General features: G+C 37.4%; 2 protein-coding genes across 3 annotated transcripts in view; one reads left to right on the forward strand and one right to left on the reverse strand.

Annotated features, from left to right (window-relative positions):
* Positions 1–1811: 1811 nt before the first annotated feature.
* Positions 1812–6621, reverse strand: RNF6 (ring finger protein 6). Of its 2 annotated transcripts, none has more exons than XM_015817030.1 (3): positions 6423–6621; positions 5791–5883; positions 1812–4252 (listed from the first exon to the last, which is right to left on the reverse strand). In XM_015817030.1, the coding sequence occupies exons 1-3, from the start codon at positions 6610–6612 to the stop codon at positions 3003–3005; spliced, it is 1533 nt and encodes a 510-aa protein (XP_015672516.1). In that variant the 5' UTR covers positions 6613–6621; the 3' UTR covers positions 1812–3002. The 2 variants fall into 2 exon arrangements, with proteins under 2 accessions (XP_015672516.1, XP_015672517.1); XM_015817031.2 differs by having other exon boundaries at positions 1812–4603.
* A 7543-nt stretch (positions 6622–14164) lies between these two features.
* The window catches only part of CDK8 (cyclin dependent kinase 8), a 42584-nt gene continuing 29088 nt past the window's right edge, over positions 14165–27660 (forward strand). The window contains exon 1 of the mRNA XM_015817032.1: positions 14165–14292. Coding sequence (XP_015672518.1) covers positions 14165–14292 — 128 coding nt within the window. The remainder of the gene's footprint in view (positions 14293–27660) is intronic.

Consider the following 27660-nt stretch of genomic DNA (forward strand, 5'->3'; position numbering starts at 1 on the left):
AACTCCATCTTGGCAGATGAGGCTAGTTGCTGGTATTCTGTTCTAGTTATATGCCTCTCTTTCCATTTTTTATACTTGTCTGAATTGTCCCTGGTTGTCAGAGAGCTCTTTGTGCAACCATGCTGATCTTGTCTAGAGTCTCCTGTTTTTCTTTCTCTGTGATGTTGTTTTTGTTTGGGCTTTTACGAACAAATTTTTTATAGTATCCCAAGCATCCTGTATTTTTCCTCTTAAGATTTCCATCTATGGAATCCTTCCTATTCTTAGCTGAAGACAGGCCTATTAAAGTCTAAAATACCAGTCCATCTTTGTTCAGTTACCTGTGCCTGCATTATGGTGAATTCTAGCATGCTATGGTCACTTTCCTCCAACGTTCCTGTAACTTCCACTCCATCAACCTTTCATCTCTATTAGTAAGAATTATATCCAGTATAGCTGAGCCTCTAGTCCAAAATCAATGAATACAGAATCACAGAATTTAAGGAGTCTTAGTGGATATGCAATCCAATGCACTGTTCAGTGCAGGATCCATTGGAGTGTCTCCATGGATGACCATTTATCCTATAGTTGAAGATTTCCAATGAAGAAGTCACTATTTCATGTGGAAACCTATTCTATTGGCTGACAGCTTATATGATCAGGTTATTCCTCCCAATATCTATTCTGAACCTGCTTTCTTACAGTTGCAACACACTGATGGTGATCCTACCCTCTGGAGTGATAGAATCATCCCGTTTTTGCTGTAACAACCCTTTGATATTTAAAGAGTTGCATATCTCTCCCAAGTCATATATGTGCAGGCTAAATGTATCCCGTTCCTTCAACTGCTCAACATAAAACTTGGTTTCCAGATCCTTTGCTAACTTGCTAACCATCCTCTGAAGTTGTTCCAATTGTCACTGTCCTTTTATTTAATTAATTTAGTGCCACCCAACTCCATTTCTTTGCTGGACAGCCCACAATGTAGAAAAACAAATAAGATAAAAATATAAATAAAAATATAATACGGGAAATAAACAAAATGGCAAATCAAACATCAAAACATACTAAGATATGACAAACACAGGTCACAAGAGATTCCATCCACCTTCCCCAAGGCCTGGGAGAATAGCCAGATCTTTAAGGGCTTCTGGAAATGCCTTCACGGTTAGGAGCATTTTTTGAACAATGATGCTTAAACAGGGCACAGTAGTTGAAATGGGCTTTGACTAGGACAGAAAAGAGTAGAATAATTTTTCCCATGATTTGTACCTTGGGCTTTTGTTAAACGCACCCTAATATAACATTTAGAGTTGTGATGGCACGGTGGTTAGAATGCAGTATTGCAGGCTAATTCTGACCAGCTCAAGGTTGACTCAGCCTTCCATCCTTCTGAGGTCGGTAAAATGAGGACCCAGATTGTTGGGGTCCTCTGTATGCTGACTGTAAACCACCTAGAGAGGGCTGTAAAGCACTATGAAGTAGTATATAAGTCTAAGTGCTATTGCTATTTATCATTTTAACATCTGGAACGGACTGCTGGCCCATGTATACCATGATCAAAAAGGATTCTTTATGTATTACTTCAAGAGAAAAAATATTTCAGGGAATGCTGTTCACCCCATTCTATGGGGAAACAACATGCAAGACATTCTAAAACTAATTAATATACACCTGTCTTTAAGCTATTTACTACAAACCAAGCTCAGCAGGTTCAACTAGCTGCAAGAAAGAAACAAGCAGTACATTTCTTATTAGATTTGACATCTATTTTCTCATTCATATTTTAGATGACATAAATGATTCACAATTCTTCCATTTTTGTAGTTTTATTTCTTTATCGGGTATTGGTATAATACGCCTTCAACCCAAGAATACGGATGTTTCTGATATATTACAGTAAACATACATTTTCTCTTAACAACAAAATCCTCTGGAAGTTCTCTATTTTAAGATAACAATAATTGCATGCTTTTTGTTTACAGCAAACTGATAGTATTATTTTTAAAAAAGGAACCATGCATGGTGTAAGAAAGTACTGATCACTGCCTTTGTTCATGTACAAATTAAAATTCTTTTAAAATCAGTCTGTCTTTATGTGTGTCAAATGCATTAAATATGTTGGATGGGCAGTGCTTTGAATTTGAAAGGAAAACAGGGCTGCACTCAGATATCAATCATCTTTTGACAAATCGTTTAACCAAAGCCTCTTTCCCAGGGCTAAACTGGGATTATGCTAATCTGGAACAAAGATTGGTGTATGACCAAAGAAAAGACACCACACTTTCATGAAGTTGCCAAGGGCTGCATGAGCACTCCTGCACATTCCAAAGCATCATTTTCCTTTTGTATCCAAAGTGCTACACAGCCACATTAAATATATGCTTTCCTTTCTGAATGTTCTGAAATGACCAGAGAAATGGCAAGTATGGATTAGCAAGTTTCCACTCTAATCTCATGGCTGAATATGCAAAAATACAGACTGTCCAAATCAGTTGAATTAAACTTCAGTTGAGCTTAAAATTTAAACCTGAATGTGTCAATGAGAAACTGTATAAAAAGCATGCAAAACTCCTAGAAAACATTTAAATAAAGCCAAATGTGCAGTGTAGTCCATAAAAATATACACTGTATATTAAAAGCACTTCAAATAGCAAGTACCTTTTGCCAGGTGCCCCAATGTTAATTCTTTGGCAACTTAAAAAGGGAACTGTTTATAGAATAATAACATTATTTTATAACTGCATAAAACAAATGGAAATCTCAATAAAAAGTATGTTATTAATAACATAAACTTCTGAATTACACAAATGCTGTGCATAACAAAATTATATAGAAAAATATAATTTTATTAAGGTAATTTGAATATTTACTCTTATACCTGTACTTGGAAGTTAGGTAAATCCTTTAGCAAATAATCAGATTTTCTCCTACTTTAAACCTATCTAAAACAACCTCTTATTATTCAAAGTCAGTAAAAAAAGAGGCCTCTGGATTTGAGGATTTCACTACTGCTTGCAATATTAAGTTACTACAGGTTGCCGACAAATTGGACAAGTGGAATTTTCAGAAAGCCAACGATCAATACAATGAAAATGGAATTCATGCATGCATGGCAATTGCCTTAGCTTGTTTCCTACAACATATTCATTAATGCACACGCTACACGTCTTACTTATTTCATCATCTTCTGAATGGGGATTCTCATAATTCCGGGTAGAAAGATTATCGATCTGGTCTTTGGTCAATCCTCTCAGGTTGTCACTAGAATCTTCTTCTAATAAAAGATAAGGTACAAGGCGAAGGATGGGAAGTGTTCCATTTTCAACAAATGATGCTCTGCTATTTGGGGTATTATTATTTTGATGGTGTTGGATAGAATTTGTTTCTCCCTGCCCTTCCGTGCTATCTTGATCAGTTGTAATAAATTCACTATTTAAAGTGCGGAAGCTAGGCATTGAGGGCGGTATATCTGACAAGTGCTGACTATTGCTCTCAGTTTCAGAACTTGTTTCTGTATCCATTAAGGAGCTTAGCTCTCCAAATCCAGTCATAATTTGTCTTAAAATTGATCTGACAGCCACTGATGAAGACTCACCAAGCCCAGTATCTGACGCCCTATGAAGAGGTATCCGTATAGTGTTAACATATGTCCGTATTCCTGCATATTCAGATCGTGAAACATTCTGAATAAATCCTTCATTATCACTTTCAAGAGTCACCAAGTTGTCTGCCATGCCTACTCTTGAACGAGTTCTAGAAGCAATACTGTCGCGATCTCTATTTTCTCTGGGACGAATTCTCCTTACCTGAAGATCTAATGTAATACTAGGATGCCTTCTAGATGCAGATGCAGCTCTTACAGATTCTTCCTCTTCCAAAGGTATACCCAGTGACGATGCTTGTTCTTCAGTTTGTTCCGGAGAAGGCTGGGTTGTATGTGCCCTATTAGTTCCTGCATGTATTTGTTGCATATTGACTGGCTGCCCGTTTTCCAAAAGAGATTGGAACTGGCCTCTAAAAGTTGATCTTAATCTTAAAACGTCTGTCCTTTGCCTTGAATTTCTTCGAGTTCTAGCTCTCCCTCTGTAGTATCTTACTGGAGTCACTCTCTGTGTTCTCCTTTGCCTAATGATGTTGTGTTCATTGTCATCTAAAAGGCTGTTAGGGGTTGAACTTGCTGAACTTCTGTTTCTAGCGCCAAGTCTACCAGAGAAGAATCGAGAATTTTCTTCAGCATTCTGAGTCAGCAAACCACCAACGTTTCCAATTCCTGATGAGACAAATCCATGGCCAACAGAATTAGCTAATGTCCTGCTCCTAGTTCGGCTGGCTACTGGACTATTTGCAATTACAGGTCTATTTTCCATATGCATTCTACTGGAATGGCCATATAAGAACTCATTCAGTTGTTCCCCAGGAGTATTATCATTGTTCTGTTCATGGTTTATATTTATTTCAAGACTAAACCGGAATTCTCCACTACTTGGGTTTGCCTGGCTTACAGCTCTCCAAGTCTGGTTTCCACTCTGACCACTATGTGTGGAATTTTCTGTATGATGAAATGTGTTCAGCCACTCAAGCAAGGAGTTGCTGGTTATGTTTTCCCCAAGCGTCTCTGAATCTGTGAATAATTTAAAAAATACATTTTTAGGAGTTTTGGTTTGATTTCATTTAGATAAGGCAATTAAGTATGAGTGTCAATTGATAATACATGCTACTTATAGAAATAATATGAAGTGTAATCCAATATACTATTCTTTTCTATCTATTTCACCATAGAAAGCTAAATACAATTTCTATTTTCATGTCAATAATTGCTTTCAATACTATAACACATGAGCTATGTCAATTACCAAAAATAGGGTAGAGATTATAGGCATATATTTATATTTATGTATTCGTTATTATCAACAATGTTTTGAATAAGTATTTTTTTCAAAGTTAAAATAATAGAGTTTGTAAAATGTCATGTTCATTAATTTTGCATACTCTCTAAAGTTTTTAACCAGATGTTACTTGGTCCAATGTATAAAAAGAAAGAATACAAAATGGTATCCCATCCCATAATAAGCAATGTTCGTAATAAGATGGATAGGGCATTAGTTTTCAGTTAAAGAGGAAAGTAAAAGATTTATATGATCTGAAATATCCCTAGATTCTTCAATTACAATTTATTTCAGATGATTTATTTTTTAAGAGTATGCCTTCTTAATGCTTCTGAGAAAATACCTTCAAACAAGGTATGCTCATTAGTCTTCACCTTCCATCTAAACATTCACCAGCCACATCCAAGATCTAGTTTGGTTTAATGGTTAAGGCACCAAGCTAGAAACCAGAAGACTATGAGTTCTAGTCCCGCCTTAGTCATTAAGACCAGCTAGGTGACTCTCTCTCAGCCCAATTCACCCCATAGGGTTCTTGTGTTGGTGAAAATAAAAGGAAGAAGGAACATTATGTATGTCTGTTGCCTTGAGATATTTATAAAAATAATAAAGGTGGGGAAAAATAAAAAAATGGACCAACTATAGCAACAGCATAGATATTTTGCAGCTTTTCCCCTAGAAATAATCAAACATTTTCCATCAAGCACTTTTTTCAAAATTTTAACCTTGGTTTTCCTTAATTCCCTTCTACAGTTCTCCACAAATAATCCTCTTCCTTAGCCTCAGAGAAGCCCATGAAGCATGTTGGCTGATGATTCTAATAAATTTTTTTTTCTCAACCATATTTATAATTTGCATTTCCCCCAGAACTATATTAAAAAAGAAAGAAAGAAAGAAAGATTTAGTTTATATCTAGCATGATTACCTTCCCATTCTCTATTTTCTGGCTCAGACTGGGATGCCTGATTTTCCTTTGCATTTTGCAAACGTTGCTGCAGCTCATCTGCTGTTATTTCCCCTAAAAGAGTTCATTTTACACTGTTAATTTTATTTATTATCTGAACACACATGATCAGGCAAAACAACAGTTATTACAACTGAAGATTTTTTTAAAGAAATAAATGTAAAACCAGAATGGAAAAAAACCCCCTATTAATATGTATAAACTGCAAAAAAAAAAAACTTTTATAACTTTTCCTTGCAATTATAAGTCATTTAAGAAACTGTATTTGTTCTACCCTGTATGTATTTTCTGTAAGCATTACCCAAAACCAACCAAAAATGATTAAGTGAAAAGAATTTGCAATACGTAGTTTAAAAATGCTGATAACAGGAGAATAAATGAAATACAATTTAAAATAAACAGCAATAAATGTATTTCTCACTCATTTTCAAGGCATATAAGTAACAAATGGTTACTTATCTATCATGCTTCGTGATACAGTAAATTCTGTGTGCAATTCGAACATAAAAGTATTATTTGAATTCATTTTAGTTATCAAACTGCAGATAATTCAGTATTACATTAGATGTAAAGTATTTTAAAGCAAGAGTCACCTGGAGTCCCAAGAAGGTTACGATCCCTCATCAACCTGTAGTCTTCATCACTAAGTGCATTAATGAATTGATAATAAGCCTCTTCTCTGTTGAGGCGTTCCTGCTGCCATTGCCTCTCATTATCACCACTGTTATTCTGCGAAGTGGCCTGTTCTCCATTTTCCCCTGAGCAAGCTCTGGAACAAGCCATTCTGGAAGAAATAAAACTATTTAAAAAAAGGGAAGAAAAAAAATAATCAAGTGATTTATCAACTGAATGTTCCATATGGTTTTAAAGTTACTAAAGAAGAAACAATAACACGTGTTCACATATTTGTCCATTCGATATATGCATACAACGAACTGTACACTTAATTTCTTTGTGGCATAGCATGAATTGTGGAGTAAGTTCCAAGGTACATAATATAAATTATTTCACATTAAACATATGTAGAACTGAACTTCAGATTTTTATTTGATATTAGACTGCTAGAGACCAAAGGGTGTTTTTCTTTGGGGGGGGGGGCAGGTTACAACTGATAACAATCCACAGTTCAAAATGCTATTATGCTACAGTATCAATACTACATACCATTACATTTTTCTTAATCTATCTGTTTGGGGGGCATCTTCAACATCAGTCAAAAAGGAAAAGTTAGTAATAGCTAACCGGAATAGCATCAAAAGCAAAATATATACATATAAAACAAAAATAAAACTCCAGATGGTAGGCTCCCATAGTTAATCAGCTGGGTTAGGAACTACACTGAGATGCTAATGTTAACCTGTTTGCAGAACTGCAGTAAATGGGGTTACAGATACTTCCAGGGAGACTATTCCATAAGTTTGAGGTTATTACAGATAAAATCTGCCATGTCACTCTTTGTCTGCAAATATCACAAGGGATTTTTCAGCAGACCCTCTATTAATAACTATACCACAGTATGTCAAGTCTATTATGAATGCAGAGGAGCATGTTTAATTTCAAATGCAAGTTGGTCATCACTTATTCCTTCAACAGTTACATATCCTGCAGAGCCCTGTTAAAATTGGTTTCATAAATGCATTTTGCATTTAAAGAATTGTGAAAATCTTTGCTTAGCTACTAGGTAATATGGCCATTACCGACTGCCAAATACCAAAATTATACTACATAGAAATATTAGACAATTAATTTCAATAATTAAGAAGAGAGTAAAGAACTTATTAAATGTGGGTAAGATTTATTCATTTACAGAATTGAAATACTTTATTTAAAAAAATAAATGCATTCAGGTATTTAAAAGCCAATAAAAGTTCAAATGAATGAAGAATTAACTGTTAAAGCAGTTCTCAAATAAATATTACCTTTTTTTTACTCTGTTTTCCTAAGGAGAGAAAATGATGAAGATCTTAACACTGTGTAATATTGATAATCTTCTGAAGTATACAGGGCATTTTCAGTTTTCCAGAGTTCTTTGAACAAGGAATTGAATTTGGATTATATATAAATCCTATTCATGACAAAATAAAAACATGTGCTGAATATTTTGTGATAACAGGCAAAAAAATATTGATCAAGAGGATAATCAGACTCTCCTCTTTTATGTTTATAGATTCACCTTTTATAACATGCTATCATGACTACTTTTCTTTAAAAATGCAATGACAGCAGATATATCATATCTGTACAAGTCCTACAGTTTTAGAAATAAGAACCTGCCATGGCATAAAGCAGTATCACTCATATCAGACTGCAGCCTTAAACATCCTTTTGATGCTCCTTTTTATGGATATTCATTTAACAATATTAAATCTTGACAACCCTATCTCTTATGTGACTAGATCGAGGAATAAGAAAGGCTGGGACATTATCCCAGCAAAAACAATATGCAAGTAATCCACAAAACTCCTTAAACTTGACATTCTACTAGTATTTTCCTGCCCTCAGTGAACAGGGTTAAGAGCAAGTTGAAATGAAAAGCCTTATTCCTTTGCCAAGGACTAGTTTCAGGAAACAGCAAATAAATAGGCGTTGGTAACTGGAAAAGGACTATTAAATACCTTGTACAAGGGTCCTAGCAGCTTCAGGATTATGTGACTCTTTTCTTCCTCCGACTATAAAAGACACATTCCCCAGGAACAGATTTTTAATCTATTACAACAAAGGAGCTTACAGTCTAGCAACTTTTGTAGTCAGCTTTTGCAGACTGATCCTTTCCCAAGACATCTACAGTATACAGCATACCAATTTAGGTTTTCCTCTTCTTTTCTTTACCAGTCTGGATTCCTCTCCGTCTTGGCTGGTGGCGCTGATCTCTTCCCTCCTCACCTGGAGACTTAGAGAAGAAGCAGGAGGAGAATGATTAACACCACGACCAACCAGCCATCCACTGAAGGATGAAATAGGGCTAATTAGCATCCATTTAACTACTTTAGGCCGGTAGTCTAAAGGTAAGTTTCTGTAGCAGGCAATTGCCCGGAGACCACAGCTTCACCAGGAAAGGCTAAACGGCAATTACTTATTTTTTGCTTTCCCCGTGCCTGCCGAAGGCTGAGTTTCTTACAAACCCATTATAGTCCACGTTAATCTCCTCTGAGCAGCGGCTTCCAAGAAACTGACAAGACCAACTACCATTCGGTGAGGTGCGGCACCAATGCAATCCCGTCGGGTCCTGACGCCTGAGCTCATGGTTCCAGGGGAAATGCGCACGCGCGAACACTCCTCCGTCCACTGAAGTTGCTCGCGAAAACGGAAGGAGTGACGGGCTTTTCGAACCGGCGAGTCCTTTTTCCTGCCAGCTCGCTCGTAAAAGTACACCGGAAACCGAGTCGCTGTGACAGTCTTAGGATGGGCCGGCGCCTTGTTAAGTATTGCACGGGTGACAGAGAGAGAGAGAGAGAGAGAGCAGATTTTTTTGGTTTATTTTGTGATATAATATTTTACGTAGTATTTAGAAGGCCTTGACTGATTGCAAGAAAGCTAAGTGGGATCAGATTTGATTAATCCTCGGATAGGAGGCCATCCTGGGAAACGGAAAAAAGTAGTAGACGAAAACAATGGCAAGCTACTTATATGGGTAGCAAATTTAAAATTATATCATTCATCATTCTATAGCAAGATTGGATCAATGGACTATTCGTGAAAGTACCCGAGATCATACTAATTTGTTTTGCAGAGTTTCCATGAGGGTAACTGATATTTCTTTGTATCTGATCTGCATATAAACTCTTGCTGTGTTCTTGTACCTGATCGGTAGATAAACCCTTGTTATGCTCATAAAATGGTTAATTCATCTGGAATTATCTCAACCCAATTATCTGAATTTGCATGCTACCCTAACCAGAAATTAATCAATTATGATTCACATAACACAAAATGCAATAGTGTAGTTAGCTATTTTTTTATTTAGTATGTTATATAAAGACAGTCTGAAAAGACAGGCAGGTCTCAATTAGTGCAGTTAATGAATTCCATAAAATGGTCATATTATTTGAATTTGCCCTATTTGAAGTGGAAAATTGGAATATTTTCTATGGAAAATACTGCAATTGGTTCCAGCTTGATGGAAATAAACAATGTCAATTTTTAAAATATTTTTTGTGTATACTTAAATATTACAGTAAAGCATAAAAAATATAATTTAAATTTACCAATCTATCATAGATTCATACAGTTCAACAGTTATTGTTTTATGCTATGATCATGTTTATGTCATTGAATTGCATCAGATTTTTGTTCTTATATAATAATATGCCTATTCTTTTTTGAAATTGTATTGCTTTCCTCTGACGAAATCTTCCTTTTCTCCATTTTGCACATAAAGATTAGCAGTATCTGAAACCTCAAATGAAACTGTGCAGGCATTTGCCTCAATTGCATACACACTAGTCTTGAATTAACCGAATTTTGGGTTGTATTAAATGTAATAACCAGGCATCTGTTTACAATTCATACTAAATCAAATAATGCGCTGTTTTAACTCACATGAACCATAAAGTACTTGTATTGTCCCAGAGAGACACCCCAACACCAGAAACCAAGCAGTGACCCTAAAATGGGGAATAGTATTACAATATCTACAATTAGATATATTGTTTCCTCATGCTCAATGGTAACGCTTTCTCAGATCCCAAAACTAACTTAGCCTTAATCAATACCCAACTAATTTTGAAGATTCACATACTCCTCTCCTGCCAAAATATTAATTGCTTGCAGTCATAATAACCAATAGCCATGCTGCATTCATGCCTCATACATAACTAGATCATTTCAAGAAACAGCATGTTGTGCAAATTCATAATCCTTCAGATTATTTTAAACTGAAGCATCCTAAATCAATTGTTAGTACTTTTCTGTAGACAAGTCACTACTACTCATAATAATCCAGTTCTAGATTAATGGTCTTGTACTACCCAGTCAGTTGTCTGGAAATGAGATTTAGGCATAACATTGCTAAACAAAATTGTCCCTCACAATGACAGACCATGTTTTTGAAGGACTTCATTAAGCTGCAGTATTCAAGCCATGCCTGCTGCTACCTGCCTGGCTGTGAGGAAGGGGCTGTGTACATACTAAAGCTTTGACAGTACTTTCTGGTACAAGAAATTTAAGTAAAAACAGAACAGAAGGAAGCAGGGGAACCACATTCTCCAAAATGATTGTCATTTATCCAGTTAGTATATTTATTCTAGATCAAAACTGTAAAGATTAGGTAATAACTGACTGGGTTAAACATACAATGTGATCATAACAGTGAGTTTCAACTGAAAGAACATTACAGAAATCACTAAATATGTTGGGAAAATGAATACAATAAAATACTTTGGTCTCTACTAATATTTTATTTTGTAGAAATTGCAACAATTTAATTACATAAGAGATACTTAACAGAATAACAGAGTTGGAAGGGACCTTGGAGGGCTTCTAGTCCAACCCCCTGCTCAAGCAGGAGACCCTACCATTCCAAACAGATGGCTGTCCAGTCTCTTCTTAAAAGCCTCCAGTGATGGAGCACCCATATCTTTTGGAGGCAAGCTGTTAATTGTTCTCACTGTTAGGAAATTTCTCCTTAGTTCTAGATTGCTTCTCTCTTTAATTAGTTTCCATCCATTGTTTCTTATCTTGCCTTCTGGTGTTTTCAAAAATAGGTTGATCCCTTCTTTGTGGCAGCCCCTCAAATATTGGAACACTGCTATCATGTTGCCCCTAGTGCTTCTTTTCACTAGGTTAGAGATATCCAATCCAATATCCGTTCCTCATGTTTTCGCCTCTAGCCACCTAATTATCTTCGTTGCTCTTTTCTGCACTCTTTGCAGAATCTCAACATCTTTTTAATAATATGGTGACCAAAACTGCATGCAATATTCTAGGTGTGGTCTTATTTATAATTTTTATATTTAAAAAATAAATAAGATATTTCATTCTCTTTATAACACTGCCCTTGTTTGAAGCAATCTACTATATAGGTTTATTTTGGAGAGAGGATAGTCTATGTTGCCTCAAACTCCTCAATGAAAGGGAGGATAGAAATCCAATAAATAATAAAACAAATTTCAAAAATCATAGATACTCTACAAAAAAAAATTTCCAATTTCCAATCTGGGAATTCTGGAAGCTGTAGTCCAACTGCAACTGAGAAAGACCAATTTGGGAAAGGCTGTGTTACAGAAATTTAATAGAAATAGATATTATTGATATTAATCCAAAAATGTTGTTTAAACATGAAAATACTAAAAAAAATAAAATAGAACAGTTTGGTTTGACATAATAAGCTTGTTTCCAAAAATAAACTTGTAACAGTTCCATGAAATCATTTGCTTGGCACTGCAATTTACTTTTGTCATAGATAATTTTGCCTATTTATCAATAATTACTTTATATGCATGGCCTGTTTAAAGTCAGGGTATTATTTAACTGAATCATCAAAAGATGATTAAGTTTGCAATTTAGTGAATCAGTAATTCACATGATTAGTTTTAGGATTTTCAATTCTCAGTCACAATGATTTATTTTTTTAAAAAAAATTACCTCAGTTTCAAAAACAGTGGCCATGAAATGTTTATCTAACTGACCAGACAACTAGAGGAGAGGAAAAAGAAAACACCCTGCAGTGTTTTTTTCTGAATTGTAATTAACATTACTGCTTGCTCATGTCTGCACCAAAAGCTCTTCTCCAGTGCTAAGACATAACTTTTGTAGTTGACAGCCTGTGGCACGACCCTGTAAAAAAATTAGCACATCACTGTAGACAGTCTACAGTGATAGAGCTCTCTAGTATACAATTTATGGCATAAGTTTTGAGACAAACTAGTACTGTGATTGCACCATTAAAAATGTCCATTAAAAGTGATGGAAGAAACCTCTCTGCTTAGGTAGTGTTTTTCAGAAGCTCACACAGGAGATACAGATAGTTCTCAAATGAGGAGTCTTATGAGTGATTCTTGAAGTTGCAATTGTTGCAGTATCCCTGTGGTCATATGATCATGATTCGGACACTTGGCAACCAGCTAGCAATTACAATGGTCACAGTATCCTGCAGTCATGTGATCGCCATTTGCAATCTTCCTTGCTGGGTTCCAACAAGCAAAATCAATGGAGAAGTCAACAGGAGGAACTCAAGAGTCACAGTAATGTGACATCATGCTTAATGGCTGTGTGAAAGTTGCTTAAAACCACAACTAGAACTACTGTTGTAAGTCAGTGCATTCATGTGATGTGCTTTCACTTAGCAATAGAATTCCCAGTCCAAATTACATTGCCATTGTAAACAGGATGCATCACCTGTACTTTGCTTATAAAAGGAGTTAAGAAGAGAGGGAGAAATGTTGTCAAGTCTTCAACTAGTGCATCTTTTAAGTTATCAGCACTTTATTACCCCTGCCCCCAAAATAAAACTGGAATTAATTTTTGTTTGGGTTATGTCACATGCCAGCTTTACATATCAGTTATCTTAAAGAGGTAGTCTTTACCGCGAGCCCATGACACTTCAGATCCCAAAACCAGTTTCCAGAAATAGCTTTCCATGGAAACCAGAGGACACCCCCCTCCTCCTCCTCCTCTCCAAACTACAGCTCCCAGCATGCACCTGGCTTTCCTCTTCTCAATTTTTCCGATCACAGCCGATAAACTCCAACTCCCAGCATACATCAAACTCATATCCGGTTAATGTGTAACGACGGCTCCCAAGGCGCTTAGAATACACGTTTCCTAATGCGGCCCGTGTTGATTTCCCGTAGCGACGCTGCCAAAGTCTTTAGCTGGCAGCTATGGCGCGGTGCATGTCGGGGAGGGAAACTGCCAGGGGAGGAGGGGCCGCTTCGGAGCCGGTTGGATTCCACGTGGTGCACTCTCGAGGACGAGGGGAGACTCAGGAGGAGAAAAAAAAGAGAGGCGACGCTTTGCGACGCTCTTCTTTTGCAGCAGCGCGGTCAGGCGCGCTTGCCGTATATCGAGTAACGAGATACCGGCTGGCGTAGAGCAGCTTTGCCTGTGTGGCTCTCGAGCCGGCTGCGGGGAGGCGGAGAGGAAGGCGAGGAGGAAGAGGAGGAGGCGCGGAAGAAGAGAGGGCTCCGCCTTGCCTTGCCCCGCTCTCGCAGCCGCTTTTCCCCTCTTCTCCCCACTGTACCTGGATGGTCCGCGTCTCGGCGGCGGCGGCGGCGGGGCCTCCTCCTCCTCCTCCTCCTCCTCCTGCCTGGTGCCTGCGGCGGCGGCGGTGGCGGGCGGGGGCTTCGCAGGGTGGGGTGCCGTCTGAGGAGGCGGCCAGCCCGGGCGCTGAATGAAGATGGACTATGACTTCAAGGTGAAGCTGACCGGGGAGCGAGAACGCGTGGAAGACCTCTTCGAGTACGAGGGCTGCAAGGTGGGGAGGGGGACCTACGGGCACGTCTACAAGGCCAAGCGGAAGGACGGGTGAGTGAGCCGGGACGCCTTGCGAAGGTTGGGGCCGCCGCCCTCTCCCCCCCCTCCCCTCCCCTCCCCGTGACTTTCGGACGCCGCCTTTCCTCGATCTGCTGGCCTCCAGATGTGTCGGACTACAAGTCCCATCGCTCTCCGCTGGGCAGGCTGCTTAGGCTGTAATCCGACCCGGCTGGAGGTCGCCAAGTTGGAAAAAGGTTGCCGCAGTGCCTCTCTCCCTTTCCTCCTCCTCCTCGCCTTTCTCTTTCTCCCTTTGGGGTCGGGGCTGCCTGTTTTCTCTCTGCCCTGGAGCCCCCCTTGAGGACTTTTCGGTCTGCCACGCAGTCTGCTTCGCCACGGTCCTCTCCGGAGGTATGTTCCTGGGCGTGGACGGCTACACCGTAACTTTCTCCACTGCTCTGCCCTTTTTTGGGGAGAGGAGGTGCTTACCTGTGGAGTTCTGATCAGGGTCTGCCCTCAGACCTCTTCCCTGAGCCTGCTTTTGTATAACGCCTTGCCATCGAGGTATGAAAAAAAGGGTATGGTAGTCCACTGAAGCTTGGGCAGCAGTTAACCCTTAGTCCAGGGCTAGGCAACCTTGGCTCTTTTATGACTCGTGGACTTCAACTCCCAGAATTCCTGAGCCAGCTTGGCTGGCTCAGGAATTCTGGGAGTTGAAGTCCACGAGTCATAAAAGAGCCAAGGTTGCCTACCCCTGCCTTAGTCCTTCTCATTCCATAGACATATATATTCGATTGCAGCTTCGTCATCTCCGAATAGGATGGGGGGCACAAATGGGGTGGGTGTAGCACATTGGGATAAAGGCCCTTCTTTGCACTTAGCGAAGCAGAGAGAGGATTTTTATCCTGGATTGCATTGCTTTATGCATCTAGTCCTGCATTGTTTATGAGTCTAGTCGCAATTCTTCACACTCTCAGGCAAAGCCAGGTCTTTTTCATCATCTACTGCAGTGTTTCTCAACCTTGACAATTTTAAGGCATGTGGACATCAACTCCCAGAATTCCACAGCCAGCATTGCTGGCTGTGGAATTCTGGGAGTTGAAGTCCACATGCCTTAAAATTGTCAAGGTTGAGAAACACTGATCTCCTACCTGATTCTTTACACATGCTGGATGTTTGTGCAGGCAAAACACATGCTTGGTGACTATGTTATGCCTTTCCCCATATGGAAACAAGCCTGTCTCTATTAAGCCTGTTACATCTCTGGTTTTTTTTAATATATATATTTCTTGCCTATAATTACTCTTCTAAATATTTTACTACCCTCCCCAACTAGCTTTTTGCAAACCTCTTCCCATTTTCTTGGTTGTAATCCAATATTATTTAGGGTTGGATTTAATTACTGACATAATTATCATCAACTGATTAAGTCTTTTCCCTTTGCTCCACCACTATCATGCTTTATAATTGCTTTTCTGTTTGCAAGTATAAATAAACCATTGGATAGTGGGACAAGAATATATCACTAAAATGAGATAGCAAATAACTTCCAGAACATGGCCTGTCTTCATACTTACCTTCTTATGGTCGTGTCCCTGGCTTTTATGTTAACAATGTCTCTTGTCTCTTATCCTACTAGCGACACATTCATGTGTTCATAGCTGGTGTCAAACGATTATGGTGTTATTTGTTTTGTTTCCTGCACTCTTCATCTTATACTATACATAACATCCTAATTAATACAGATCTTCAGTAAACAGTCAGCATAATGTTTTTTTAAAAAGCTCCCTGCTGAATATAGTGGCTAACATTTTGAAAACTATTATGTCAGTTCTGGGTAAGGTGTATTTAATTTTTGTATTTTAATTTAAGATACAATATTGTGTTGCTGTAAAATTTCATGCTGGCTACATATGTCGCTTCAGCTACCATAAAAAAGATGTGGGGTTTTTTTTTAATGTGAATTGTTATTCAACTTTAACATGTTTCAAGCAGTAGTTAAATATTATTTTACCAAGTGACATACTTTTTGAAAAGCAATAACCTATAAATTTTCTTAATACAATATATACACTTATAGTTCTAAAATGGGAACAACAGGATGTTAGCTTACAAGATAGTCTTTAAGGATCCTAGCTTTTATAGAATAGCATGAGTTTGCAGAAAATACGGTAAATATCAGCTTTGGTTATATTTGTGGTTAAAAAGTCCCCAAACTAACCTGTACTATTCTTACTTTTAGCAGGGAAAATTAAGTTTGGTGCAATTGTGGCCAAGAGTAGTAATCTGATCTATACCTTTTCAGTGTTTTTTAAAAGTGCTATATGAAAGCCTCAATTGACCAAAACCTGTTTGGTTGCAGAAGTCAATATCTGTAGGCTTAGCTAGTGATAGACATGTCATATGAAAGATTGTGACTTGGAATATAATAGGAATAAATGATAAAAAGCCTGAATTAATGAATATACTGAAATAAATTAGGTATGTCATGTCACTAAACAGGAAGGATATAGTTGATCTAAAAAAGTTATCTTGTGGATTGTGGTTGACAAAGACATCCAGAAAATTGAAATCATAGATTTAATTAGGAATAAAAGAATTATGTTTTTTTAAATATTTAAGTTTTATGAGTATGTACAAAAATAAGAATCAATAGGTTGTTAGAGTCTAGCAAATGATAATTTAAGACTCAAATGTTAACTTTCAACATTTGAATGAACAATTTGGTGGAATAAAATATTCATTAAGCAACATGAATGGATATATGGAAATGAGATGAGACAATGCAGAAAAACTATTGGGCCATTTAGAGATCCAGGAACAAGTGAAAATTGAGACTTTTTAATACAGAGAGAGGGGGGAATTAATATAATTTCCTTCCCTTTTAGCAGGGAAAGCATATCTGTCTGTCTGTCTGTCTATCTATCTATCTATCTATCTATCTATCTATCTATCTATCTATCGTATGTATCTTGTGAGTATAAAATGAATATTTCAAAAGCATAATTGATTATGATGGATTTTAGTTTTATGAATTTCCTTGTCTATTTTTGTATGCATGTTTTTATTTTATTGCAAGTTCTGGCAGCATCTGATGTAGACTAGCCTACAAATATTGCAAATACATGATTATTTATGGTAGAAGGCTTAGAGAATAAATGAAGATTATAAGAGGGATGAAAGGTTCTGAATGTGGGATCAAGCATTTTTGGTAGTGCCAAGAATTGTTCTTGAGTGAAATGAACATGAAAGAAGTGGGAGGGGATGTTTCACGTAAAAAAAAGAACAGTTGAGACAAGAAATAAGTATGAGTTCTGTCTGAAAGAATAGCAGAGGATAAAGTAATCTCCCAATGGGATGATTGGTATTTGACCATAATAGAGGATGTGAAAATTGCTTGGGATAAAGAAAGAATTATTTTATTGACTGCCAGAAAAAAGTGAAGTAATACTAATGGAATATATGTAAAAGGATGCTTGGTAGAATGGAAAATTGAAAGTAGTTTTGGATGAAAAAGTGTGGGCAATAGAAAAATTGCTGCAAAAACAATGATTAGAGAATAATGTATAATATAGGGGAAAGTATAATATAGTCAAAGAGAACAAGAAATTATTAATATTAAAAGAGGAAAATAAAATACTGAGAACTGTTGATGGACATAAATTGTTTTGACAATGAGTGAAGAAAGTTAAACAAGAATCCACCATTTGAATGAATTAAATTCAAAATAAGATGTTTATAATTTACAATGATATTAACATGAGGAAATATTAAATCATTATTTTAGAGATCTAAATGGAAATGATTGTGATATATCAAACATTAAATTGAAAGAATGCTATAAATGTTAGTATTCAAGAAAAAACTGGTGACAAAAAGTCACAAATACAGTGAGTGTTAAAAAATGGTTAGGCCACAAGTATAAGTTGTACACTGGCTATTATTAAAATATAGCTAAAGCTAGGTTAGGATGTGACTATGTAACTTGTTTAACATGTGTAAAGGCTGAATGATTGCCTGGTGATTAAAAAAAAATCTCTTTATTCTTGCATGTAAAGGTAGCAGGAATAAACATAAAAACTACAATGATCTTTACAAATTATTCAATATGCTTGCAAACCCATTTGGCTAAATTTTACACTGAGTAGAAACCAGGAGACCACGAGTTCTACTTCTGCCTTAAGCACAAAGCCAGCTGGGTGATCATGAGCAGATCATTCTCTTTCAGCCATAGGAAGACAGCAGAAGCAAACCACTTCTGAAATCTTGCCAAGAAAACTGCAGGGTCTGGTCCAAGCAGTCACCAGGAGTCAACAATGACTTGAAAGGCACGCACACAAAATGCTTGGGAACATATTTGGTTGAATTGAGATTGAAAATAAGTAAGATAACAATGAACAAAATTTAGGAAGTGCTGTGCAGCTTGATGCCAGACAGGACAAATTATTTTTGTTCTTAAGATTGAGAATATGTGAATGTATATATATTTTAAAACATACTATTGACAAAACTGCCAATTGAGGGCCAATTTTGGCTCTAAAGATCATTTCATAAGGTCTGAGTGATGCATGATTTATGAGCGAAACTTTTAGTAATTTAAATCTCCTACCACAGTAGAAAAGAATTATTGTAAATATAATGAATGACTGAATTTGATAATTGTGTCCACTTGCCTCCAGTAAAGCTTTCCGTCAGTGAATTTTGTAAGAAGCAGTTTTGGCTACTTCCTTTATAATTATTATCTGACTGCTCCGAAGGGCCAGCCAACACTCCAATGCATGAGTTCAGAAGAAGAGTTACAAAAAATCAATTCCAGTGGTTTTATATAATGTGCAAACCAAGCCAAACAATTGGTTTTTTGTATGTGGTTTAATACAGAATGTTCACTCAGCAATTAGAATCCATGAATTTGTTCGGTTTCTGGTAGGTTTTTTTAAACATCTCTCAGTTCTACTTTATGTTATACTAGCTGTACCCGGCCACGCGTTGCTGTGGCTCAGTCTGGTTAAATGGAAAAGAAAGAAAAGAGAAAGCGCACGTTTGTAATATGTTTAATTTTACGTCCAACAGATGGCGCTGTTTTTCAAAGAAAGCATGTTTTTACCTGTCACAGGTGTGACATCTATATAATAGTAGGTATATAAAAACACGCGCGTATTCGAATGCAACGTTGTGTCAAAATTTCAAAGCAATCGGTGAAGAACTTTCAGAGATTTAAGATTTTGAACAAACGAACATTTACATTTTTATTTATATAGATTATTGTATTTTAAACTATACTTAGCTGCCCAGACTCCTTATGGTTAGCTGGATATATAAATTGAATGAATAATAAGTTAGACTTTATCTAATAAACTGTCACTACATAGTGTATGAAGCACAAGCTTTCAAGACTTTTGTTCAATAGGATAATAGTTAAATATAATATAAAATTCTTCTGAATTGATCATCCGTGGTCTACATGGATGCTAATAAAGTAATTACAAGGAAAGTAATATAGATGTTTTCCATTTTCCTTTATATTAGCTTCAGTTCCTTGGAAGTATGTTATTTCTTTTTGTTGTTGTTTTTAATGTAGGATTATCTCACTGTAGCTGAATTCAATTCTCCCCTCCCCCATGCTTTACTTTTCTTCAGACTTTTCTTATTGTACTAGCACTTACATACAAGTGCTGTGTCCTGGATTATTTATTTAAAGTAGGGGTCTTCAAACTTGGCCCTTTTATGACTTGTGGACTTCAACTCCCAGAATTCCTCAGCCAGCGTCCCTGGCTAAGGAATTCTGGGAGTTGAAGTCCACAAGTCATAAAAGGGCCAAGTTTGAAGACCCCTGCTTTAAAGAATAATACATGTTCATATATTTCTCAGACTTAATAACAATATAAAGCTTTTGTAAAAAGGGAATGAAATCCAAAGTTGAAAGTTGCTGCAATAAATAGGAGGAAAAAATGAGCATATCACATACAATTGGTACTCAACTGCTTTGAAACTCATCAAATTCGCAACTCAACACATTTTGACGTGAAAATTTTGTTCCAGTACCTGTCATTTGTTTGGTATTCAACGCACAAGCTAGAAGTTATTGATGTCAGCTGCCTACATTATTCTTTATGGGAAAAAATTGTTTGGCACTCATCATTTTTGGTCCTCATCATACCCCTGGAACCAATTAATAATGAATACCAAGGCACCACTATACTAACAAAATGTGATTTTTGGGGGGAAAAAGAAAAGAAAAAGAATGTAGACAAAAATGAACAAATTTTGAAAATATAATTAAGATTTGTAGACTATATTAAATCCTACATCCAGATTAAATTTCCTCTGTAGCCAAATAAGCGAATGTCCCAAAGTACTAGAAGATTAATAATATTTGATTTTAGACTTAAAATCTAAAATTTATGATATATAAGTGAAAGGTATTATAAAGGGAGAAAAGAATAACTGATATAGATATTAGCTCCTAGTTACAATGTTCTTAAAAATAGTTTTGCTGAGAGAAGACAGCAAAGTAAATTTTGTGCAGATTTTAATTCTTTGGTCAATATTATGGAATCAGGATAGTCTCACCCTTGTTGAGATTCCTTTCTTCAGAGGTCTAATAACAAGGCCAGTCTGTTAGAGAGGAATGTTCTTTTTGTTAGGGAGTGAAGAACTAATTTCTATGCAGGGCTATCTCTTTGTGTTTATGTCATGGATTTGGTCTGAAAAAGGAGAACAACACTGAGAATAACCACGTTTTGTTGGGCATCTAATTATATATAATAACAATGAGGGATCCTGAATAATGGAAAAAGAAAGATTTTTATAGATGTTGAGGGCTACAAAGTGGAAAATCCCAGGAATATGGTTTGCTGGCCAGTTTGGGGAAGCTATCCATGTCCTTGTAAGGAAGTCCAAGGAGACAGAATATTGAGGTCATCACCTAATGGAGGACTGAAGAGTTAGGGTTTATCAAGATTGCATTTTTCTTGCAAAGCCTGCCCTTAGACCAGTGGTTCTCAACCTTGGCAACTTTACGATGGGTGGACTTCAACTCCCAGAATTCTCCAGCTAGCAACGCTAGCTGGAGAATTCTGGGAGTTGAAGTCCACCGTTGCTAGCTGGAGAATTCTGGGAGTTGAAGTCCACACATCGTAAAGTTGCCAAGGTTGAGAAACACTGCCTTAGACTATATTGTGAACTGGAGACGAAGCTTCTATGCTTTGGCTTAAATGTGATTGCAGGGCAGATATCTCTGAGGGCAAGAAGAGTCAATTTGGGTCTGATACAATTAGATAAAGAAATGGACTAGATTTGATTTTGGTCATATCTAAAAGACAAGAAAAGGATACAACCTCCATTTTGTTCATTGTATTTATTTTCCCCACTACACAGAGGACCATTTTAATTTCATTCAGGCTGTGATGAACTACACCCAGAAGCAGACTGGTAGCCAGTGCAATCATTTTCTGCAGTCTAGCCGCTTTTTTAAAGGAAATTTGCTCCAAATTTGATCAATTATAGTAGCTGCTATTTCATATATGCACCATAACTTGCACCTGTTGTGTTCATTTTGTTTTTTTATCACATACATTGAATTTATTTACATAAAATATTTTTGCATTGCTTGTTACACTGTGCCTCTCTAGATAGCTTATACAATTTTAAATTGTATTTTATACAAATTAAAATTAGAGAAACACAAAGTCACCAGGAATTCCCAAGGACTCCAATACAGTGAGGGGAAAAATTATTTGATTCCCTGCTGATTTTGTATGTTTGCCCACTGACAAAGAAATTATTAGTCTATAATTTTAATGGTAGGGTTTTTTTTAACAGTGAAAGATAGAATAAAAACAAAAAAAATCCAGAAAAACGCATTTCAAAAAAATTATAAATTGATTTGCATTTTAATGAGTGAAATAAGTATTTGACCCCTTCGCAAAACATGACCTGGTGCTTGGTGACAAAACCCTTGTTGGCAATCTCAGAGGTCAGACATTTCTTGTAGTTGGCCACCAGGTTTGCACACAATCTCAGGAGGGATTTTGTCCCACTCCTCTTTGCAGATCCTCTCCAAGTCATTAAGGTTTCGAGGCTGACGTTTGGCAGCTCAAACCTGCAGCTCCCTCCACAGATTTTCTATGGGATTAAGGTGTGGAGACTGGCTAGGCCACTCCAGAACCTTAATGTGCTTCTTCTGGAGCCACTCCTTTGTTGCCTTGAACATGTGTTTTGGCTCATTGCCATGCTGGAATACTCATCCACGACCCATTTTCAATGCCCTGGCTGAAATCTCACCTAAGATTTGATGGTACATGGCCCTGTCCATCTTCCCTTTGATGAAGTTGTCCTGTCTCCTTAGCAGAAAAATACCTCCAAAGCATAATGTTTCCCACCTCCATGTTTGATGGTGGGAATGATGTTCTTGAGGTCATAGGTAGCATTCCTCCTTCTCCAAACATGGCAAGTTGAGTTGATGCCAAAGAGCTCAATTTTGGTCTCATCTGATCACAACACTTTCATCCAGTTCTCCTCTGAATCATTCAGATATTCATTGGCAAACTTCAGACAGGCCTGTACATGTGCTTTCTTGAGCAGGGTGACCTTGCGGGCGCTGAAGGATTTCTGTCCTTCATGGCGTAGTGTGTTACCAATTGTTTTTTTGGTGCCTATGGTCCCAGCTTCCTTGAGATCATTGACAAGATCCTTCCATGTAGTTAGGGCTGATTCCTCACCGTTCTCATGATCATTGAAACTCTACAAGGTGAGATCTTGCATGGAGCCCCAGACCATTTGCAAATAATCGCACAAACTGTTGTCACCTTCTCACCAAGCTGCTTGGTGATAGTCTTGTAGCCCATTTCAGCCTTATGTAGGTAGAACTACAATCTTGTCCCTGACAGCTTTTTGGTCTTGGCCAAGGTGGAGAGTTTGGAATCCGATTGATTGATTGCTTCTGTGGACAGTTGTCTTTTATACAGGTAACAAGATGAGATTTAAGCACTCTTTAAGAGAGTGCTCCTAATCTTAACTTGTTGCCTGTGTAAGAGACACCTGGGAGCCAGAAATCTTGGTGATTGATAGGGAATCAAATGCTTATTTCACTCATTAAAATGTAAATCAACTTATAATTTTTTTGAAATGCATTTTTCTGGATTTTTTGTTGTTGTTATTCTGTCTCTCACTGTTAAAATAAACCTACCATTAAAATTATAGACTGATCATTTCCTTGTCAGTGGACAAATGTAGAAAATCAGCAGGGGATCAAATAATTTTTCCCCTCACTGTATGTTCTATTCCCCCTTTGGAATATAGCATTCTAAGGGAGTTTCAGTGATTTCTGAAAGTAAATAGATTTTTGCAGAATCTGTTTCTCACAACTGAGATGACTAAGCTCTTGCCTCATGCCCTCATGATGTCACACTTAAGATTATTATAGCATCCAATTGGCTGGATTACACAAGACCTTATTTCACCTCTTGATTTGTAAGAAGAATGCTATATTTATTTTGAACCTTCCTTATTTTGCCCCTACCTCTTTTAATTGCCAGTATTTATATTAGTTGAGAATTCAAGAAAGATGTTGGTACAAAATGACGATGTTGAAAAATCTGCTGGTGGCTCAAGTACCTGGGAGCCTGACTCAATAATCGAATCAGAGTTGTGTTCATAATAGGGAAATTGTGGTTAAGAGATTTGATTTTGGCTCCCAATAATTTGGAATAGACTTCCAAGATAACAGGCCAAGGGGGGGGGGGAACCTCAACAGGCAGAATAGCACTCAATGGACAAGGGTTGTTAACTGCACAGAATGTGTTCTAAATGTCTCTCTCATTCTCTGCTGAGCACTTAACAAAGTGGAGGGAATGTGAGATGCATTGTTATGCAAAAGCTGATTCTCACCCAGTTCCAGGAGCCTAAGATTATAGCTAAATTTAGATAAGAAGGAAAGTAGATTTTATTGCACATAAAATCTTGTCCTTTACTCTGCAAGTGGAGACTCAAGGTTGCCTTGCAGGCTGCATTGGGTGTGGCACATTACTGTGGAACCCATTGATGAATCTTAATGCTTCATTCATTTGGGCAGGATTTTACAGGTTGATCATAACAAATATATGGGACTCAAAATCCTGCTTATTGCTTGCAATCAATACATGATTATTGTACTTGTAGAAGGACGGGCATGTATCCATGGTAGCCAAAAATCAGAAGGAATTTGTTTAGAAATCTTAATAGCTTGCTTCCAGTCATCCATTTCCATATCCCAGTGACAGATTTAGATTTATTTTCTAGTGAACTTTATAAATAAATGATACAACCGAGATTACTAACTGCACTCTGAGAACGGCATGCACATTGTAGAATGGTGGGTGCGACAATATTGCAATGCTTTGTAAGGCTTGAGAAGCTTTCTGAAGGCTTTCCGAAGCATCACAAGAATGACATATATGGAGAATGATGTGAGTAGCTTTGGAAAGAAGATCTGCCATGACTAGCAGTTGCCTGATATTGGGCCAGCCCAAGTACGCCCTGTCAGCTGTGGGGCAAAATGGCAAAAGTCGATTGGTGCAGCAAATGTGGAATCAGAGTTGGCAGGGATGGTTGGAGCTTTATGCTATAGGGCTGGTCATGGCACAGGATTTGAGGCAGTATTCTTAGACACGGGGGCTGAAGTAGAGGCCTAGGGATAGGGATAGCTGGCTGAGACTGATTTTTAGATTTTTTTAAAATGATATTTTTATCCCACCTTTATTATTTTATAAATAGTTCATGGTGATGAACAACCTTAATATTCCTTCCTCTTCCTATTTTTCCACAACAACCCTATGAGGTAAATTGGATTGAGAGAGAATGATTTGCCCAAAGTCAACCAGCTGGCTTTCATGCCTAGGGCAGAACAAGAATTCATATTTTCCTTGTTTCTGACCTGTTGCATTAACCCAGGGTAGTCAACCTTGGCTCTTTTATGACTCGTGGACTTCAACTCTCAGAATTCCTAAGCTAAGCTGGCTCAGGAATTCTGGGAATTGAAGTCCACGAGTCATAAAAGAGCCAAGGTTGACTACCCCTGCATTAACCTCTAGACTACTGAAGGCCTCAGAATTCTACTTCAGCCCCAGTGATGCTGCCACCAAGATGTACCTCTGTGGAGGGTGGCCAAAGAACAGAGATGGGGAGAGATAGGCAGATGAGGGGAATTGAAGAAAGGCAGTTCCTTATCTTACCAAAGGTCAGGTCTGAGAGGGACCAAATCAGGAATGATTTGGATTGAGGTAGGCCATTGCCTAATGACTGGTTGGATTTGGTTAATGTTGGCAATGGAGACTGCCAGGATTGCTCTTGGTTGATCACATGTCACATAAAGAGAAGGACGAGGGGGGGACATGATGGCAATGTTCCAATATCTCAGGGGCTGCCACAAAGAAGAGGGAGTCAAGCTATTCTCCAAAGCGCCTAAAGGCAGGACAAGAAGCAACGGATGGAAACTAATCAAGGCGAGAAGCAACCTAGAATTAAGGAGAAACTTCCTGACAGAACAATTAACCAGTGGAACAATCTGCCTCCAGAAGCGGTAAATGCTCCAACACTGGAAGTTTTTAAGAAGAGACTGGACAGCCATTTGTCTGAAATGATATAGGGTTTCCTGCCTGAGCAGGAGGTTGGACTATATGACCTCCAAGGTCCCTTCCAACATCATCATCATCATCATTATTATTATTATTGTGATTGTTAATAATAATAACAACCACATCGCTTAGCAAAGAGTCCCAATTATTATTGGTCCCAATTATTGTCATAACTCAGAGACAATCTACTTTAAAGTACACTGTCACCTAGAACAGTTTCCCAGTCTTAGAGTACTCCCATTTTGCTACAGTTTAGACTTAGTTTATGCTTGTACATACAAACTTCTGCTAAAAGAAAGATTATGTCAATAAAATGGGCAAGAAAATTATTCTTGTTGTTTTTCCATATATGTCAAAATACACTATGGAAGATCTCTGAATCCTCTAGCAGATTTGTGAGAAGGACCTAGATTTCTGCAATAAAGAGAGGAGATCCCTTACAGGAGATCAGTGAGAGATCTCAAAGCACTGTTGCATGCTACCTAATTTTGTCTAAACATTTCTGCTTGATTTTTTTTTCTCACGGTCAGTTGCCAGAATTATTTATAGCCTTCTATTCATCTTTGGGATTGCGCAATGGCTCAGCAGTTAAGACACTGGGCTTGTCAGCTGGATTTGAGACCTGAGTGCCACATGATGGGGTGAGCTCCCATTACGGTACTTGCCCCAGCTCCTGCCAACCCAGTAGTTTGAAAGCATGCAAATGCAAGTAGATAAACAGGTACCACTTCAGTGGGAAGGTTACTGCATTCTGCATTTTATGCTTGCCACATGATGATGGAAGCTTCTCTCAGACAATGTAGGCTCCCTCAGCTGAAAATCAGAAATGAACATTGCCCCCTTGAGTCAGTCACAGCTGAACTGGGGAAACCTTTAATTCATCCTTGTAGTGTTGCTAGAAAGTATCAGTGCTATTGTCAGGTATAATATTTCTAGATTCAGACTGATGTATATATTCTGTATGTAGAGAACATGTAGGAAAGAAATGGGATTGGGCATACAAATCTCCCAAAATGGATGGATAATTTCCTTTAGATTGCATCCCCTGCCCTTGGTGCTGAAATGCAACACATTTCATGTCACATTATGTCAAGTTAAACGGTTTTACTTTTAAAAGTTGAGTGCTACATTGGGAAAAATAAATTTACTTTGCTACGGTAATTTTTATACTTTAGTTTTCAAAATCAGTTTTTCATCTATAATTTTGTTTTTAGAATAGAATAGAGCTGGAAGGGACCTTGGAGGTCTTCTAGTCCAGCTCCCTGCTCAAGCAGGAGAACTTATACAGATTCTCAGACAGGTGAATGTCTAGTCTCTTCTTATCAAGGCAGTTATAGATCACTTATATTTTGAAGTGGGAAAATAGGTTGTATAGTCTTATGCATTCATGTTAAATATTTAAGTTTACATTTTAGCTATTCTGATGATATATCCATTTATGATGTGTTTGGAAGATAAATTGTAGATTGAAGATACATAAAGACATATATTTAGAAATACATTTTGTCTAGCTTGTTAGATTCTGTATCTTATATTTTTATTTCTAGATGATGATAGCTTATTTAAAAATAACTTTCAAGCTGTTTATTTCATGGAATTTGTACTTAAATGTTGACTTACTCTCAACGTTCTCAAAGATTCAGTTACATTTAACTTATATTTGTGCACAGCAAATAAAACAAATGTGCTGTAGAAAGGTCATGCTCTAATCCACATATGTATTATATGAATTATATTTTGGTTGAACCTGCCTAGCATTTATCTTTTTTCAAACATTTACTTGATTACGATTCTAAGTAGTTTGGAACAT

The sequence above is a fragment of the Protobothrops mucrosquamatus genome, unplaced genomic scaffold, assembly GCF_001527695.2.
Source record: "Protobothrops mucrosquamatus isolate PMUCROS unplaced genomic scaffold, P.Mucros_1.0 scaffold549, whole genome shotgun sequence".
NCBI classification, from domain to species: domain Eukaryota; kingdom Metazoa; phylum Chordata; class Lepidosauria; order Squamata; family Viperidae; genus Protobothrops; species Protobothrops mucrosquamatus.

Coding starts and splice junctions, on each gene's coding strand:
- RNF6 (XM_015817031.2), bottom strand. CDS start 6,612: ATGGCTTGTTCCAGAGCTTGCTCAGGGGAAAATGGAGAACAGGCCACT. Junction 5,884..6,422: donor TAACCTTCTTGGGACTCCAG/GTGACTCTTGCT, acceptor GAACTCTTTTAG/GGGAAATAACAGCAGATGAG. Junction 4,604..5,790: donor AGAAAATAGAGAATGGGAAG/GTAATCATGCTA, acceptor AATTATTCACAG/ATTCAGAGACGCTTGGGGAA.